The 18,962-nt window shown below is 42.1% G+C and overlaps 1 protein-coding gene across 1 annotated transcript in view; it reads left to right on the top strand.

Moving 5' to 3' along the window:
* Positions 1–18,962, top strand: part of LOC141052110 (protein phosphatase 1 regulatory subunit 14A-like) — a 51,628-nt gene that overhangs the window by 7,958 nt on the left and 24,708 nt on the right. The window contains exon 2 of the mRNA XM_073549332.1: positions 16,074–16,154. Coding sequence (XP_073405433.1) covers positions 16,074–16,154 — 81 coding nt within the window. The remainder of the gene's footprint in view (positions 1–16,073; positions 16,155–18,962) is intronic.

An 18,962-nucleotide genomic window follows, 5' to 3' on the forward strand; every position in this document is an offset into this window, starting at 1 on the left:
TAGTGGAATGGTCAACCGTCCCCCCTCAATATCCATTGGTTCCATTGCACATGGACAACTTTAAAGACATCAGGGTTAAGAGATTTCTTTCAATCTATTGCTTGGCCAACTGTTATTCTGCATGGTCACTTTTGCTGAAGTATATAACAGCTGCATGCTCATACTGTGTAAGGACTAAATTGAGCAGACAACAGATGGTGACATTTTATCTGTTATGGTTTGCATGTAGTTCCTCCAGATTATCATGTATGACCTATCCCGTTGTGATGATGAAGATAACGGTGGCTGTATGTGCCAAGTAAAGTGATTAATTCTCCCACAAAGTCTGAATGCTGATGATTTTGCTGAAGGCTGAAATCTGCAACAGGCACAGAAAAAGCACAGCACAGCTTGGTGGACAACCAAAGCAAGGAATCTAGAGGTTTTTATCTCCTGCAAATGTAAAGAGGAGAGTGTTGTGAACTCATTTTCTGGTCTGCCTCTGGTTTCTGGTGAGGGAGCTGGTTGTGCTGACAGAGAAGTTGTGAGTTCTCTTTCCAGGCTCCCTCTGGTGGTGGCAGGAGGTAGTGAAGCTGATCTAATTGACAGAGACCTGCCACCTGATAATGAGGAAGAGGATTGGACATCTGGAGTCTCAGAATGGATTTAAGACAGCCGACTCCCTATTCCCATGCAGGTGATTTTTTCCTGCCTCCTGAGGTCTTAGTTTCCAGCTCAGTTCCTGCCTTCTCAAGCTAAGTTGTTCTCTGCTTATGCTCTCATTTGATTTGGTTTGGTCTATTCAGTTTTTTGTGTGGTCAGCCAGCCCCGGCTGGGGCTGTGCTGAATTTCCACTCCTATGTCACTGTATGTGCCAGTTTGCTTTTTGTCCCTTATTAGATTGGCCTCTTTTTGCTCTGTTCTCAGAATATGCCAGAGTGCTGATATAGTGGGAGAAGTCTAGTGACTTCATGGTATTTTTTGCTATCAGAAGTGTTAGACATTTTTGCAGGATTTTTTGGCGTGATTGCAGACAGTATCTTTCCTTTCCTGTCCTTTCTAGTTTGTGTGGGCCCCATCGCTTGCTCAGCCTATTTTCCTACCTGTGTTTGTTTGTGCTTTCATCTTGTCTCACCGTCAATACATGTGTGAGGGCGGTCTATTCCTTTGGGGTCTGCTCTGGGGCAGTTTAGATTTCCCTTTTCTTGCTTTAGGCTTATTTAGTCCTCCGGCTGTGACGAGGCGTCTAGAATAATCGTAGGTACGCTCCACGGCTGCTGTTAGTTGTGTGGTTAGAATCAGGGGTCTGCAATCCACGTAGTTACCAACCTCTCTGGTTTTCTGTGACTTAGCTTGGTCTTGTTTTCATCCTCGGTGACCCTGCTCATAACAGGAGAGGTCCGTTTGATGCAGTGTATAGCCGGAGGCAGAGAAGGGGTTAGCAAGGGTTTACTGAACAGGAAATTAACAGGTAATTCTCCAGACATGGAGGCAAGTCCAGTAAAGAGCAGAGGAAAACACATACAAACACAAGGCTCAGGAATAAGAGATAAAGAAACACAGTAACTTATCTGTTATAATTGGGAAACCAAGGAGGAAAAAACAACACAACAAGCTAAGTCTCAGAAAACCAGAGAAGTTGGAAACTATGCAGATTGCAGATCCCTGATCTTAACCGCACAACTAGAAGCAGTGGTGGAGCGTTTCTACGTTGGTCCTAGACGCCTCGTCACAACCGGAGAACTACATAAGCCTACAGAAGGAAAAAAGGAAAACTAACTGCCCCAGAGCAGTCACCAAAGGAAAGACAGCCCCCCACATGTATTGACGGTGAAGCAAGATGAAAATACAAACAAAGGCAGGAAAATATGCTGAGCAAACGATGGGGCCCGGCTAAATAAAAAGGACAGAAAAGGAAAGACACTGTCTGCAATCTGCCAAAAACAACCTACAAAAATATTGTCCAACACTTCTGATAGCAAAATTAACCCTGAAGTCACTAGACTTCTAAACCTATATCAGCACTCTGAAATATTCTGAGACAGAGCAAAAAAGAGGCCAATCTAATAAGGGACAAAAAGCAGATTGGCAAATACTGATTAATAGGAGTGGAATTTCAGCCTAGCCCCAGCAGGGGCAGGCTGATTACACAACAAACTGAATTGACCAACAAGCGCAAGTGTGAACATTAGCAAAAAACAAATTTAAATTGAGAAGACTGGATGAGAGCTGAAGTCCAGGACCTGAGAAGCAGACTGAATCACCAGCACCCGGATAGGGCGTCGGCTGTCTTATATCCAGTCTGATACTCCAGAGATCCAATCGTTATCTTCCTCATCAAGTGGCAGATCATTACCACTTAAACCAACTGCACTACCTCCTGTCACCACCAGAGGGAGAACGGAAGGGGAACTCTCAACTGGTGGAGCAGAAAATGAGTTCATGACACTTATCTCTTGCAGTTCTTGCAGGGAAAAGGTTGGAAAATCTCCCTTCGACGTCGCAAATCGTGGACAAAGTCTCTGGCTCTGCTACGGAGATATGAGAAGCACTGTCTCCCAACTGTGTTGATGGATTCGGTCCTGCTTGACTTGAGTGCGTTGGAATGATGAAACAATCTTTTAGGCGGATTCCTCACCAATGGCACCGGACACAAAACATGGGCACGCTTAAAGTTCACAGCAACTGGCGGTGACAGTAATGACAGTCCTGATAGTTCCGGTCTTAAAGGGCACCGGACACCGTTGACTCTGTCTCGGCTCATCTTCTGAGGGTATGTGCACACGTTTCGGATTACACTGCGGATTTTTCTGCGCGGATTTGGCTAAATCCGCAGGTAAATCTGCAGGTCAAATGACCTGCGTTTTACCTGCGGATTTAGTGCAGATTTTGTGCGGATTTCCCCTGTGTTTTGACACCTGCGGATTCCTATAATGGAGCAGGTGTCAAAACGCTGCGTATCCGCACAAAGAATTGACATGCTGAGGATTTAAATCCGCGCGTAAAAATCTGCAGCATGTGCACAGTGTTTTTCATTTCTCATAGACTTTAATGGTACTGTACAATGAAGCAGAATCTGCTGCAGATCCGCATCAAAATCCGCAAAGTGTGCACATACCCTTACACATACAAAAAGGAATCCACTATTTACAGTCAGTAGTTACTCTGTGAATGCAGATTTGTAAATCCTCACAGTGTGCACTATCACTTTCCGGATTCCGAGCGGCCATGTGAACACAAGTATGCAATTTCCATACTTCCAGCCACATTTCGACTAGATGTGTCCGACACACCCAAGTCACTTGTTTTGCCCAATGTCATGCACGTCTAGTCAGCACTTGACTTCATGTATGCAAATGTCCCACTCCAGGCTAAAGAGAATCTTGACAGCACATACAATGCGCACTACAAGTCTACAGTCACATAGGGCGACTGCAGACTTGAACACCAATCCTGGACAACTCCTTTAAGGCTACGTCCCTACGGAAACTATTTACTACGGACCTTCAGCAATAGAGGTCGAGCAGTGACACCCAGCCGTAGCTGCGTTTACTTGGATCTTCCAAGACTAGAGCTTCTCTTCACACTGGCTAGTAGATTAAGGTCCTGAACAGGGAACCCTAATTAACGCAGATGCCCCTAGGGCTATGTTCACACATGACATTTTTGCAGCAAATTTCTGCTGCTTTTTTTAACGGCAAAAATTCTATGTTTTACAGTACAAGCAAAGTGAATGAAATTAAAAAAAAAATCTCATTCACATACTTTGTTTTTTCTGATGTTTTTTGAGATGTTAGGTAGACTTTTTAACTCTGCAGCATGTCAACCCATTCAGCATTTTTGCAGTGTTTTTCATTCACACATAAATTCGCTGCAAAAATGAAGGAAAAACACGCATATCATACACAGTGTTTTCCCTTCCTGCCAATACTCTCATTTTTTGGTTCATAAAAAAAAAACTACAAAAATGCAAAGTGTGAACACACTCTAAAGTGGTACTTCATATTTTTTGTTCTTTTATGTGAGATAGCGACAAGTAAGTACTACTTGTATATGGAACGGTGGTCCTCGTATATGAATCAGAGCAAAGAACAATCAGGAGAACAAGGACTGTCTGTCGCTTTGGAGGACCTGTCCTGTGCTGCATTACATGGACAACCCATTGACAGTAATGGCCATTATGTAATGCAGGGAAATGAATGAAACTCTCACAGACAGCTTTTACCACGGACTGCAGCTGATTGCTGGGAGCTTTTTTCAGTCACTTTGTGATCTGCTAATTGCCAAGGGATCGTGCAAACATGTAGGGATTGTACGAAGCGCAGAACCCTATTAAATTGAATTTAAATGGTTTTGTCTAAAACAATCACTTTAAAGGGAATTTATCAGCAGATTTTTTTCTATCTAGTCTGAGAGCAACGTGATGTAGCGGCTGATACCCTGATTCCAGAGATGTGTCACTTATTAGACAGTGTGGTGTGGTTTCAATTCAATCAGTGTTTTATCAGCAGGAGATTATCACTACAGCATTAGGAGTCTTGTGACTCCTGGTCCAGCTCCACTCCCCACCACTGATTGGCAGATTGCTGAAAATGCACAATGTACACGGGAAGCTGCCAATCAGTGGTGTGGACGGGATTATACACAGCTCAGCATTCCAAGCTCTGCTAGATCTTCAGGGATTCTATCAAAACTGCATCAAGCAGCCCAGTAAGTGACACATTGGTGGAATCAGGGTTTTTACCCCTACATCATGCTGTTCTCAGATTACATAGCAACAACCTACTGACGGATTCCCTTTAACAAAGAAGATTGTTGGGTTTCTGCAGTCTTTGTTAGGTGGTGAAACTTTTTGTATCTTTTGGCTGTAGGTACAACGGTGCCCGATTGGAGCTGACAGAGATCTTAATACTTAAAAGTACTTTCCATACAGTGTTTTCCTCATTAGGTTTATAAATTTTGGATATTTAAAGCAAAATTGCACCAGCACCTGCCATCGATATGAACAGTGGAACTGTGCTAATTTACACGCTATGTACACCTTTGTAGATAATTTTTTTAGTGTTTACTTGCTTCATAAAAGCAGTCTTCATCATCATCATCATCTTTTAACATTTTGCTGCGCACAGTTTCTGTGAGTCCTTTATTTGGCTCTGTGACTTTGCAATAATGTTACTTTATGCATCAATGCTCTTGTTCAGTTTTGATGACTCTCTCTGCTCTCCCATCCTTTCTTTGAATTTTAGAGTTAACAGCAGGGGAATACACAGATTTTCACATCATGGAGAGGAGAGAAAGTATCTCAGGGAGGGCAGAGAAAATAGCTGTAGATAAGGAGAAAAGCATATGAAGAGGAAACAATTGCAGGATAGAAGCAGTACTGATAAATAAGAGAGAGAGAATACAGCAGCACCTTGGATACACACAAAAGCTCACATCCAGCCTTTATTACTGGGAAAGATACTCCCACAAGTGAAAAATCTGAAACTTAGATCAGGCTGCAAAATGCATATCAAGAGGTCATTTGGGCTTATTCTTTTTCATAACCATGACCAGTGGACCAGTGATTGGCTGCGGGGGTCACTACAGCCATGTCAACAAAGACTGGTGACAGCACCATAAAGGTAGCACTTGAGCAGCAGCAGGTACATAATACTGATTTTCTTAATTTTTCACAGATCAAGCCTTCATAGCAAAGAAAAAGTTAAATACCAAAAGATTCTCAAACAAAATAACTGGATCCTTACACCCCATTCTGTAGAATGAACCTTTCATTACGTGATTTTAGTCTTTGGGCACTAGCCATTGGGTATTGTATGGAAAAATGACCCACTAGGGTTCAGCTGGCTGTTCACAGGTAACTGGTTATTTGGATGATCAACCCCTTCTAACAACATTCTAGAATGGTCTCATCTTTTGGTCTCCACCAAAATCTAGTGGTGGCTCCATCTTCAAGAAATATTGACCAAAGCTGACAATAGTTCCCTAGTGAATGCTCATTTTTATGTCTTGTTATTTGTGACAAAACCTTGTCTAAGTCATCTTTCATCGGTGACTCTTGTCTAAGATCTGGGGTCTGACTTAGTGATATCTTTTCTTAAACATCATTTTTGTAGGCTAGTTGCAGACCTGGCACATTGTCCTATCGTGGGTATTTACTCTCCATTCCTTCTGTATAATGTATTCATGCGTGCACATGTATAAATTATTCATGTAGTCCTCAGCACTGAACAGCTTCTCAGGGATGTCTATCGTTCATCTTCCCATGAGCATGGATGGACATTCTGTGTATGTGACATTAATCAGTGTCCCTAGAGGAGCGCATCCCCCCTCTCTGAGTGTCACCTCCATTCTCTGGGGGCATCGTCTGTTATCTGCTAATTGGGCAGCTGGGTCCATCTTTGTTATCTATGGGGTGGCAAAGTGACCCACGCAGGGCCATTCTGTGTTTAATCTATTCACCCTCAGTCTCATCCATTCGTTCTAGAATATTATATATTATTGTATAATATTCAGATAAGCATTGACGTCGGTCTGTTTGTAGGCTACGGGGTCAGTCTTGAGAATAAACCTCTAAGTTATTGATGTTAACCATTTGCCGCTGTCTATTCTTTTTATAAGTTCACTTTAATTTTTTCTTCCCCCTGCTTCCAAGAGCGATGATCTTTTTTTCTATCTACATAAGCTATATGATATGAGGCTTGTTTTAGGAAAAATGAGTTGCAGATTTAATGTCGTCATTTAATTTACCATATAATATAAATTAGTTGAAAAATTATTTGTGCAGTAGAATGAAAAAAAAAAAAACCTCGCAACTCCTACAATGTTGCTCAGATTCCATTTTTAGGATGTTCACTACAGGGTAAAAATGACACGTTTACTCTGAAGGTCAGTATGATTACAGCAATCCCAAAATTATACCGTTGTTTGTTTTTATTACTACTTTTAAAAAATAAAAAAACTTGAAAAATAAAAGAAAATTTGGTTTGTGTCACGCTATTCTGAGACCCATGCATTTTTTTTGTAAGTTTTCTGTCGATAAAGCATTTTATTACTTACACATATTTCATAAATATATTTTATTTATTTATTAATTATGTATTCCTATTATTTTGTATGTATTATTTATACTTCTATATTATACATTTTATATTATTATGATCATTTGTATATATTTTATAGATTAATTATATATTTATCATTATTATTTTTATTAATAATGTATTGATTTATCATTTATTGTATCTATATTTAATAAATGTATTTATTTAAAACTATTTTATTACTTATTATTTAGAGCATTTTATTGTTGCCATTTTGGGATACATACGAGTTTTCAATATTAGTTTTTATTAAAATTATACCACTACAAAACTTATACAGTTTTTGTTTACTACTTTTAAAGTTTAAAAAAAATTCTTGAAAAAAATTTGTCTTTGTGTCGCCATTTTCTGAGACCCATGCATTTTTTTTTTTAGATTTCTGTGGATAAAACTGTGTTTAGAGCTTTTTTATTGATACCATTTTCGGATACAGATGACTTATGGAAAATAATTATTTTTTTTAAGGTGTGGGTGCTAAAAAAACAGCAATTCTCAAATCTACCAGTCGTATTTAAACTAGAAAAGGCAGGGGAGTCATTTAAAAAAATGATTTTGTAACATATTTTTAGCCCCCTGGGCACTTGATTTTGTGATTGCAGGTGCAATACACAGTAATACTTCAGTATTGCAGTGAATTGGCATTTTTGCAATCCCTTATTGTGTGAAGGATAGGGTGGCTCTGACCACTTTGATTCTGTAGACATTATTGCTTTCATTGTCAAAACCCTGTTCAAGTAAATGAGATTGAGCTGCAGTACCAATGACAGCCACAACTTAATATAGGGCGCTGTGTCTAGCGAGTGCTTTATTTGCCTGATCCTAAACATAGCATATAATCTAATACTGGGCAAATGACAGAAATCCATATTGTGGCACAAAATGCCATTTTTGACATATGGTATATAAATTTGGGACTTTTTTGAGCACAGAGTATTATTTTGTGATGTTGAATTACTTTTTGTGAGTTCCTTTTTTATTAATCCATCAATGTGCAGTGATTGTAAGTAGCATCTAATAAAATGTGTTATTTCTATAATTTGTCACCTCGCTAGTGCTGTCTTACAAAACCAATTGGTAATGTAGTAAATCCATGTTCTGCTAAAGTCATAGTGTCTGCTTGACTCGACTGACTTATTGATCCTTGTACTGCTTGATGTATGACAATGGCTGCAGTTGTGTTCCTTAATAGTGTGTGTTCAGTTTATAACAGTATTTTATGGCTTACTTTACACCAGTTGTGTGCACAGATGTATCGGAGTCAGAACTGCATCAAACTTCCATTACAAAAGAATCCATGTCCAACTGTATTGACAGCAGAGTTTTAGTGGAGCTGAGTGCCAAAGTAGATACAGTGGCAAAACTGGTATAGCAGAGATAATTTAGCAGTGTAGTAGAGCTGAATTTGTAATAGAGTCCAAAACAGAGCTGACTCAGCAGTAAGGCAGCATTACCTAACAATGAAACAGAGCTGAATGAGTCACGGAGTCCAAGACAGAGCTGGCTAATAGTATAACAGAATTGATTAGTGATATAGCAGACCTGGGCTTGTGACAGATTCCACTATAACTATCAGAGCTGGCACAGTGATATGTAGGATAGTTATGCAGTGATTTAGGACTCAATAGTAGAGCTGAGTTTGTCCCAGAGTCCAGTGTGCGTAGTAGTCACAATGATATGTAGAAGACTTACGCAGGAATGTAGCACTGAATAGCAGAGCTGGGTTTGTCACAGAATCCAGTAGACGTAGCAGAGCAGTCATACTAATAAGTAAAATAGTTACAAAGCAATGTAGCACTGAATAGCAGTGCTGTGTTTGTCACAGAGTCCAGTGTAGGCAGCAGAGGGGTCACAGGTATATGTAGAAGTGTTACGCAGTGATCTAACATTGAATGGCAGTGGTGGGTATGTCACAGAGTCCAGCATACGTAGCAAAGTAGTCACAGTGATATGTAGAAGAGTTATGCAGCAATATAGCACTGAATAGTAGAGCTGGGTTTGTCATTAGGTACTACAGCAGAAGTAGTTTATGGATACGAAATTCCTGAATATTCAGTAGGTGAACCATCACCTGAGCTGGAATACAAGGCTACAACATGTGGCATCACATGGTGACCCAACTGGTATAAGAGCAGAGGTATCTGGCTGAGGCAGGTGGAGGATGCAGCGCCTGGCACTGGATTCAGTAGAAATGAGTAACACAATGATGTCCATCATAGTATCTTGAACTGCAGCCATTTTTCAACATACTTTTTTTGTTTCGCCATACAGATGATGTAGGTTTGAGATGATCACAATGTCTGAACCATATAAGTATCACAATATTATGATTGAAACACAACAATTAAACCCCTTATTTTTGCATCAGAACATTTTAGAAAATCATAGATGTCTTACGACTCTATTGTGGATAGTAATATTCTTACAATGGTCGGCACTAAGTGCCTGGAACAGAGCTTATCACTATTCATTTCCTTCAAGCACATAGGGCCAATTTCATAGGAACTCAATTTACCAATCCAGATGTTTGTGGAGTGTGGGTGGAAACTGGAGAACCTAAAGGAAATCCACGCAAAACCTGACTAACATACTTGACCAAACCCTCATGTGTTGTCAACAAGCACAGGAGAGTTTTATCTACAGCTGTATATGGCTAGCTTAAGTTGGATGGCACACGTACACAGTGAGACAGTCAGGCTGAAATTTTCAGGTTCTGCCCCATTTAATCAACTCTATATAGGGCAACAATGCTAACCACTAAGCCACCATACTGAACAAAATGGGAAGGCGTTGACAAAGCCTCATACCACATTGGCTTCCCCTACCATAAAATGCTGGTCCCACTCCGATAACAGCTGTACATAAATGATCCTTTATAATGCAGCTATAACATAAACCATGGTATGACTGTAACTACTTGACTATATGGAGCCATTGACCGTGTAGTGCCTAACGAAAGTTCAAGTCATGGTTTCTTTTACAGAGTTAGTTTTCTCTTTTCATGGTAGCAGTTCCATTTAAAGAGTTACCATATATACTCGTGCATAAGCTGACCCGAGTATAAGACGAGACCCCCTAATTTTGCCATAAAAAACTGGGAAAACTTATTGACTCGAGTATAAGCCGAGGGTGGTGCTGCACAAGGGTTAATGATGGTCCAAAAAAATGCTCCATAGATAAATACCCCCCATAAAATGCTGCACAAGGGCTAAAAGTGGCCCAAGAAGACGCTCCATAGATAAATACCCTCCATAAAATGCTGCAGCAGGGTTAATGGTGGCCCAAGAAGATGCTCCATAGTTAAATACCCCCATAAAATGCTGCACAAGGGTTAATGGTGGCCCAAGAAGATGCTCCATAGATAAATACCCCCCATAAAATGCTGCACGAGGGTTAATGGTGGCCCAAGAAGATGCTCCATAGATAAATACCCCCCATATATTGCTGCACAAGGGCTAATGGTGGCCCAAGAAGATGCTCCATAGATAAATACCCTCCATAAAATGCTGCAGCAGGGTTAATAGAGGCCCAAGAAGATGCTCCATAGTTAAATACCCCCATAAAATCCTGCACAAGGGTTAATGGTGGCCCAAGAAGATGCTCCATAGATAAATACCCCCCATAAAATGCTGCACAAGGGTTAATGGTGGCCCAAGAAGATGCTCCATAGATAAATACCCCCCATAAAATGCTGCACAAGGGTTAATGGTGGCCCAAGAAGATGCTCCATAGTTAAATACCCCCATATAATACTGCACAAGGGTTAATGGTGGCCCAAGAAGATGCTCCATAGATAAATACCCTCCATAAAATGCTGCACAAGGGTTAATGGTGGCCCAAGAAGATTCTCCATAGATAAATACTCCCCATAAAATGCTGCACGAGGGTTAATGGTGGCCCAAGAAGATGCTCCATAGATAAATACCCCCCATATATTGCTGCACAAGGGTTAATGGTGGCCCAAGAAGATGCTCCATAGATAAATACCCCCGATATATTGCTGCACAAGGGTTAATGGTGGCCCAAGAAGATGCTCCATAGATAAATACCCCCCAAATATTGCTGCTGCTGCGATTAGAAAAAAAATAAAAAATGACATACTCGCCTCTCGTCGCTGGGGGCCAGGTGTCGGTGTCCTAAGCAAGCGGGGACACCGGCGTGCTATGTGGGACAGGTGCTGGTGTTACCGCTCGCTCAGGTCCCAGGCATTGGTGATATTCATCTGTCCATGTTCCATTGCAGGGCGCCGCTCTGTCTCCCGGGTCTCTGCAGTGACGTTCAGCAGAGGGCGCGCACTGACGACGTCATCGTGCCCCCTGACCTGAAAGTCACAGACAGAGGACGAGGAGGACAGAGCGGCGCACAGCAATGGAACGGAGACAGGTGAATATTGCTCTGCTCCCATCTTCCCCCGTAATACCCCCTCCTGGAATGGTCTCTGCAGCCCCCCTGCTTGTTCCATGGTCTCGGTGCCCCTGCTCTTCCAGGTTTCAGCGGTCACGTGGTACGCTCATTAAAGTCATGAATATGCACGTGACCACTGAACGCAGGAAGAGCAGGGGCGCCAAGAGTATGGAACAAGCAGGGGGGGCTGCAGAGAAAGCGCCAGGTGGGGGTGAGTATGATCTCTGACACCTGTGCTCTCCCTCCCCCGCCGCCCCCCGGTATATGACTTGCGTATTAGCTGAGAGGGGGGCTTTCAGCCCAAAAACATGGGCTGAAAATCTCGGCTTATATGCGAGTATATACGGTAATTATGTTATGTGCCTTGCCCACCTCTGGGGACAATTTTTTGTACTTAATAGGATATTACAATCTCTAAGATCACATTCTAATATGTAGTTAGTGTAATAATAATAATATTAGCAAATACCTCCGGTTAAAAATGTAGTATACTACCACAGGTTTATCTCAACATAGAAGAGTCAGAAAACCGCAATGACTGATTTCTCCTACTCCTGCACTGTTTAGAACCACTTCACCTACTTATTAAATGGCGCAGATTTCTTTTAACAGTGCAGGGGTTAACCTGCTCAGTTTAGAGCTCCTGGAAACTTTCCTGCATTAATGCTCTCAGCTGTTCACTGTCACTCCCATCTCCAATATAATCTGAGTCCTGGCAAGCACTCATTGTCAGAGTAGCTTATGCTGCATGGTTAAGAGATGATAGTTTGTGGTAATTGGAGAAGGCATTTGGTGGATTTATCTGAGACTGTTGCTTGGTTTTGGGTGTGTGACAATCCTCTCCTTCTCCTACTGTGGTTTTTCCCTATCCTCCATTCCCTGGTGTTTACCTCTGTTGTTTATGTGTGTATATTTGTATGAGGGCAGTTTCACACGTCCAGATAATTCCAGTACCAGAAAAACTGGTACCGGAGCTATCCGTGTCCGTGTGTCCGTGTGCATAAGGAGGTCATCCGTGTGACATCCGTGTGCAGCCCGCGTGTACCATCTGTGTGCTGTCCGTCTGTCAGTATCCGTGTTTTTTAAAAATTATTTTTAATCTTAACCCTTTGACTTTTAAAAACGCACACGGATCGCACACGGACAGCACACGGACAGCATCCGTGTGCGGTACGTGTTTACACGGCCCCATTGACTTGTATGGGTCCGTGTGATCCGTGCTGTTGCACAAAAACGGACATGTCAGCGTGTTTTGCAAACGGACACACGGCCGTGAAAACACGCTGACATCTGCATAGACACATTTATGAGATTGTGTCTACGTGTGTCAGTGTCTCCGGTATGTGAGAAAACTGTCACTACACGTACAGTTGTGGCCAAAAGTATTGACACCCCTGCAATTCTGTCAGATAATACTCAGTTTCTTCCTGAAAATGATTGCAAACACAAATTCTTTGGTATTATTATCTTCATTTAATTTGTCTTAAATGAAAAAACACAAAAGAGAATGAAGCAAAAAGCAAAACCTTGATCATTTCACACAAAACTCCAAAAATGGGCCAGAAAAAAGTATTGGCACCCTCAGCCTAATACTTGGTTGCACAACTTTTAGCCAAAATAACTGCGACCAACTGCTTCCGGTAACCATCAATAAGTTTCTTACATTGCTCTGCTGGAATTTTAGACCATTCTTCTTTGGCAAACTGCTCCAGGTCCCTGATATTAGAAGGGTGCCTTCTCCAAACTGCCATTTTTAGATCTCTCCACAGGTGTCCTATGGGATTCAGGTCTGGACTCATTGCTGGCCACCTTAGAAGTCTCCAGTGCTTTCTCTCAAACCATTTTTTAGTGGTTTTTGAAGTGTGTTTTGGGTCATTGTCCTGCTGGAAGACCCATGACCTCTGAGGGAGACCCAGCTTTCTCACACTGGGCCCTACATTATGCTGCAAAATTTGTTGATAATAAATAAAGAAGGTAGTAGAACCTGGTGTATACGACATGTGACTATATACTGGTATATTATTGGTATTATATATATTATCTATAAACCAGTCTTCAGATATATGTTTATTATGTACTCTATTGTACTATTATGGGTAGTATTGGCCAACAGGGTATCAGTGTCCATTTTCGCTGATTGTGTTTTTATGATTTTATAGCACATTATATTTGTACCATGCCTTCCACGCTAATAAAGCAATTTTACATTTGACATTCAGTTGTGTTTTTGGATTTGTCCTCCCCCTTTTGTTGTGCAAAATTTGTTGGTAGTTTTCAGAGTTCATAATGCCATGCACACGGTCAAGCAGTCCAGTGCCAGAGGCAGCAAAGCAAAGCCAAAACATCAGGGAACCTCCGGCATGTTTGACTGTAGGGACCGTGTTCTTTTCTTTGAATGCCTCTTTTTTTCTCCTGTAAACTCTATGTTGATGCCTTTGCCCAAAAAGCTCTACTTTTGTCTCATCTGACCAGAGAACATTCTTCCAAAATGTTTTAGGCTTTTTCAGGTAAGTTTTAGCAAACTCCAGCCTGGCTTTTTTATGTCTCGGGGTAAGAAGTAGGGTCTTCCTAGGTCTCCTACCATACAGTCCCTTTTCATTCAGACGCCGACGGATAGTACGGGTTGACACTGTTGTACCCTCGGACTGCAGGGCAGCTTGAACTTGTTTGGATGTTAGTCGAGGTTCTTTATCCAACATCCGCACAATCTTGCATTGAAATCTCTTGTCAATTTTTCTTTTCCGTCCACATCTAGGGAGGTTAGCCACAGTGCCATGGGCTTTAAACTTCTTGATGACACTGTGCACGGTAGACACAGGAACATTCAGGTCTTTGGAGATGGACTTGTAGCCTTGAGATTGCTCATGCTTCCTCACAATTTGGTTTCTCAAGTCCTCAGACAGTTCTTTGGTCTTCTTTCTTTTCTCCATGCTCAATGTGGTACACACAAGGACACAGGACAGAGGTTGAGTCAACTTTAATCCATGTCAACTGGCTGCAAGTGTGATTTAGTTATTGCCAACACCTGTTAGGTGCCACAGGTAAGTTACAGGTGCTGTTAATTACACAAATTAGAGAAGCATCACATGATTTTTCGAACAGTGCCAATACTTTTGTCCACCCTTTTTTTTATGTTTGGTGTGGAATTATATCCAATTTGGCTTTAGGACAATTCTTTTTATGTTTTTTCATTTAAGACAAATTAAATGAAGATAATAATACCAAAGAATTTGTGTTTGCAATCATTTTCAGGAAGAAACTGAGTATTATCTGACAGAATTGCAGGGGTGTCAATACTTTTGGCCACAACTGTACCGGAGACACTGACATGTGAAACTGCCCTGATTGGCATTTTTTGTTACCCCTGTTTGTATTAACTTGTTAGTCTGGTTGGTGTTTTATGGTACACTACTACTCCCCTCTTCCCTGGGTAGAGAAAGGTTACAGACTGAGGGCAGATCCAGGACCTAAGGTAAGGCACGTCGGCATCGCCCCAGCATCTTCACCTTCAGAAGTAATCTGGGGAACAGGGCGAGCTGGGGCACCCTTAGTGTTAGGGTCAGGGAAGGAACCCTTGGTCCCAGGACACCTGACAACAGAGTTGTTACATTTAGTACTTCTGATTTGTTATGTCTCTTACCCCATGCAGGGTCAGTAGCAAAGATATCCGTGGTTAAGACCATTAACAACTAACTAACTGTCACTAAATAATTGGTCATAACCATGGCTACCTACGCTACGGCAATGCACTGCACATGGGTTAAGCAACATTGCTTATCAAAAGAACTATACTACATTTCAAATTAAAGGCATTTGCTAATATTATTATTATTACTACACCTACTACATATTGGAATCGGATTTTGGAGATTTCTTTAATTGCATGTTAGTGAGGCTAAAATATTTTTTCACTCTTGGGTTTTGTTAAACATTTTGCCTTCTACAGCCTACATGCTACACTGACTATTGGCTGTAGAATGAGTTGTAAGAGAATCCGGCAGTCAGTTTGCTATGAAGGTCATACAGACAGTTTATAGTGCTTTTATTTGTTTTGTTTTCTGAGTTCTTCTCTTTTATGACAACAGACCACATCAAAGTTTAATGTGCAGGATGACAAAGAGTCTGTAAAAGGCCAACGGGAGCAGCATGTTTAACGAAACCCAACTGCAAAATGCTTTTTACCTATAAATACAAGCATTTAGATAAAATAGTAGAATTGTACCCAAAAGTGAACAAGTCCACGGCCAATGACTCACAGTGTAGGTGTCTCCCTCTTCCCTGTGTGGTCATTTTTCTGACCTCTCTGTGTCTCCTGAGAGAACCTTCAGTCTCCTGTTAACCCTCCTTCTCTGGTGGTTCTGGCTTCTTCCAGGAACACAGTCGTTGTGCAATTACTGAATAATTGCCCTATTATTGGTCTTAGTGGCCCCTCGGAGACCCAGCAGCTGTCTTCCGCACAGTATATACACCTCCAATTTCCTCTATAGCTTCCTCTATTCACATGTGATCACAAAAAAGACCAGGCTGGAAGCCTTATCAGAGCTATTACCTTTAACCCCTTTCTCAAAATTTTGTTTCTCTGTCTTGTAGGAAATGGACATGCCCGATGAAGTAAATATTGATGATCTTCTGGACCTAGATACAGATGAGCAGAGAAGGAGCAGCTTGCAGGTGAGGAGAATTCTGTATTACAGCTGAGTTTGTTTTCTGGATGGTTTTGTTCTTTCACCGATATTGTACGTACCTGACCATGGAAAAAATGACATACTAATACATCTTATATTTGAGCAATTACCCCAAAATAAGCAACACATGATAACATTCTTGCATAGGAGTCACATCAAACCATTCTCATTGTGTCTTGTGTCTGGGACAGAATATAGAGAAGACGTACCAAAGGGCAATGCAACATTTTTGGATCCTACTTCTATTGCCCAGGTTAATGTTACCTAGTGTAACATGCAGCGGGATACATCATTGATGGGAGATATGCATCTTGGAGGTGGTTGTCTTCAGTGATGTAAGCCCGTAAGCAAACTCCAGCTTGTATAGTGCTGAGTGTTAATAGGGTGTGGCAAGGGCTGGGTTTACAAGCAGTCAGAGACATGGGTGGAACTGGCTAATCACATATTCACACACCGGGGTGTGGTATGGCAGATATAATGAAGTTCAGTCGTAGATTATTTGAGCAGGCGCTCAATGGTTTTGTCTTTTGGCACAAAAGCTTTGTGGTCAGGGCCGTATTTGCCACTAGGCACCCGTGGGCACGTGCCTAGCCCGGGACGATGCGGTGGGGCGGCACCTGGGCAAAGTTTTATTTTCTTTTTTTTATAATACCTTTTATCTCTAACCTCCTCATTTGGCCTTTCGCAGCTTACTAATTCTCCAACGCATGAAGACGGAAACTCCCTCGACTTGGTCTTCTCTCGGCTTTGAGCAGTGGATGATTTTGCAAACTCCCCTCTCCCGCTCTCCGACCACAATCTTCTTTCATTCTCTATCAAGAACTGCCAGGCTGCTCAGGTCACCCCCACTGTCCAGACTTATAGAAACATACAGGCCATTAACACCCAGAAACTTATGAAGAACTTGCAGTCTTCATTGGCCCCTATCTCCTCCCTCTCATGTCCTGATTCTGCATTGAAGAATTACAATGAAACACTTCAAAGTGCCCTGGATGAATTTGCACCCCCTATAAATAGAACACCACAACTCAGACGGCGACAACCCTGGCACACGGTGCAAACACGTTTCCTGCAGCGGTGCTCCAGGTGTGCCGAACGTCTGTGGAGAAAATCCAATCTACACGAAGATTTCATCCATTTTAAGTTTATGCTTAGAACATACAACACTGCCCTTCACCTCTCCAAACAAGCCTATTTCAACACCCTCATCACCTCACTGTCCAATAACCCGAAACGTCTCTTTGACACTTTTCATTCTCTACTCAATCCAAGAGTACAGGCCCCAACCACGGAGCTCCGAGCTGACGATCTGGCCAATTACTTCAAAGAAAAAATTGACCAGATTCGACAGGAAATTATCTCCCAATCACCTCATACCATGCACTGTCCTCCCTCCCCCACTGCATCTAGCTCACTCTCTGATTTTGAACCAGTCACAGAAGAAGAAGTAAGCAGGCTCCTTGCATCTTCTCGCCCAACCACTTGCACCAGTGATCCATTTCCGTCACATCTCCTCCAGTCCCTTTCCCCTGCTGTGACCCCTCACCTAACTAAAATATTTAACCTCTCTCTCTCTTCTGGTATTTTTACCTCCTCATTTAAGCATGCCATCATACATCCACTACTTAAAAAACCATCCCTCGACCAAAACTGTGCCGCTAACTATAGACCTGTCTCTAATCTTCCCTTCATCTCTAAACTCCTGGAACGCCTGGTCCACTCCCGTCTTATCTGCTATCTCTCAGAAAACTCTGTTCTCGACCCTCTCCAATCCGGTTTCCGCTCTTTACACTCCACTGAAACTGCCCTCACTAAAGTCTCTAATGATCTGCTAACAGCTAAATCAAATGGTCATTACTCCATGCTAATTCTCTTGGATCTCTCTGCAGCATTCGACACTGTGGATCATCAACTCCTCCTCACTATGCTCCATTCCATTGGCCTCAAGGACACCGTTCTCTCATGGTTCTCCTCCTATCTCTCTGACCGCTCCTTTACTGTATCTTTTGCCGATTCCTCCTCCTCTCACCTTCCCCTTACTGTTGGGGTCCCTCAAGGATCGGTTCTAGACCCCCTCCTCTTCTCCTTGTACACTGCCCCTATTGGTTAAACAATCAGTAGATTTGGTTTCCAGTACCATCTCTATGCTGATGACACCCAATTATACGCTTCTTCTCCGGACATCACGCCAGCCTTTCTAGAAAACACCAGCGATTGTCTAAACGCTGTGTCTAATATCATGTCCTCACTATATCTGAAACTGAACCTGTCAAAGACTGAACTCCTGGTGTTTCCTCCCTCTACTAATGTACCTATACCCGACATTGCCATTTCTGTGTGTGGTTCCACTATTACTCCCCAGCAACAGGCCCGCTGTCTTGGGGTCATACTTGATTCCGGGCTTTCCTTTGCCCCCCACATTCGATCACTGGCTCACTCTTGTCATCTGCACCTCAAAAACATTTCTAGAATTCGACCTTTTCTTACTTTTGACTCTGCAAAAACTCTTACTGTTTCTCTTATTCATTCTCGTCTCGACTATTGTAACTCTCTTCTAATCGGTCTCCCTCTTACCAAACTCTCCCCTCTCCAATCTGTCTTGAATGCTGCAGCCAGGATCATATTCCTCACCAATCGTTACACCGATGCCTCTACCTTGTGCCAGTCATTACACTGGCTACCCATCCACTCCAGAATTCAGTATAAACTTATTACCCTCACCCACAAAGCCCTCCATAGCTCAGCACCACCTTACATCTCCTCCCTTGTTTCAGTATACCACCTTACCCGCGCC

Source organism: Dendrobates tinctorius, unplaced genomic scaffold (assembly GCF_039654945.1).
Source record: "Dendrobates tinctorius isolate UK_male_01 unplaced genomic scaffold, ASM3965494v1 ptg000158l, whole genome shotgun sequence".
Lineage (NCBI taxonomy): Eukaryota > Metazoa > Chordata > Amphibia > Anura > Dendrobatidae > Dendrobates > Dendrobates tinctorius.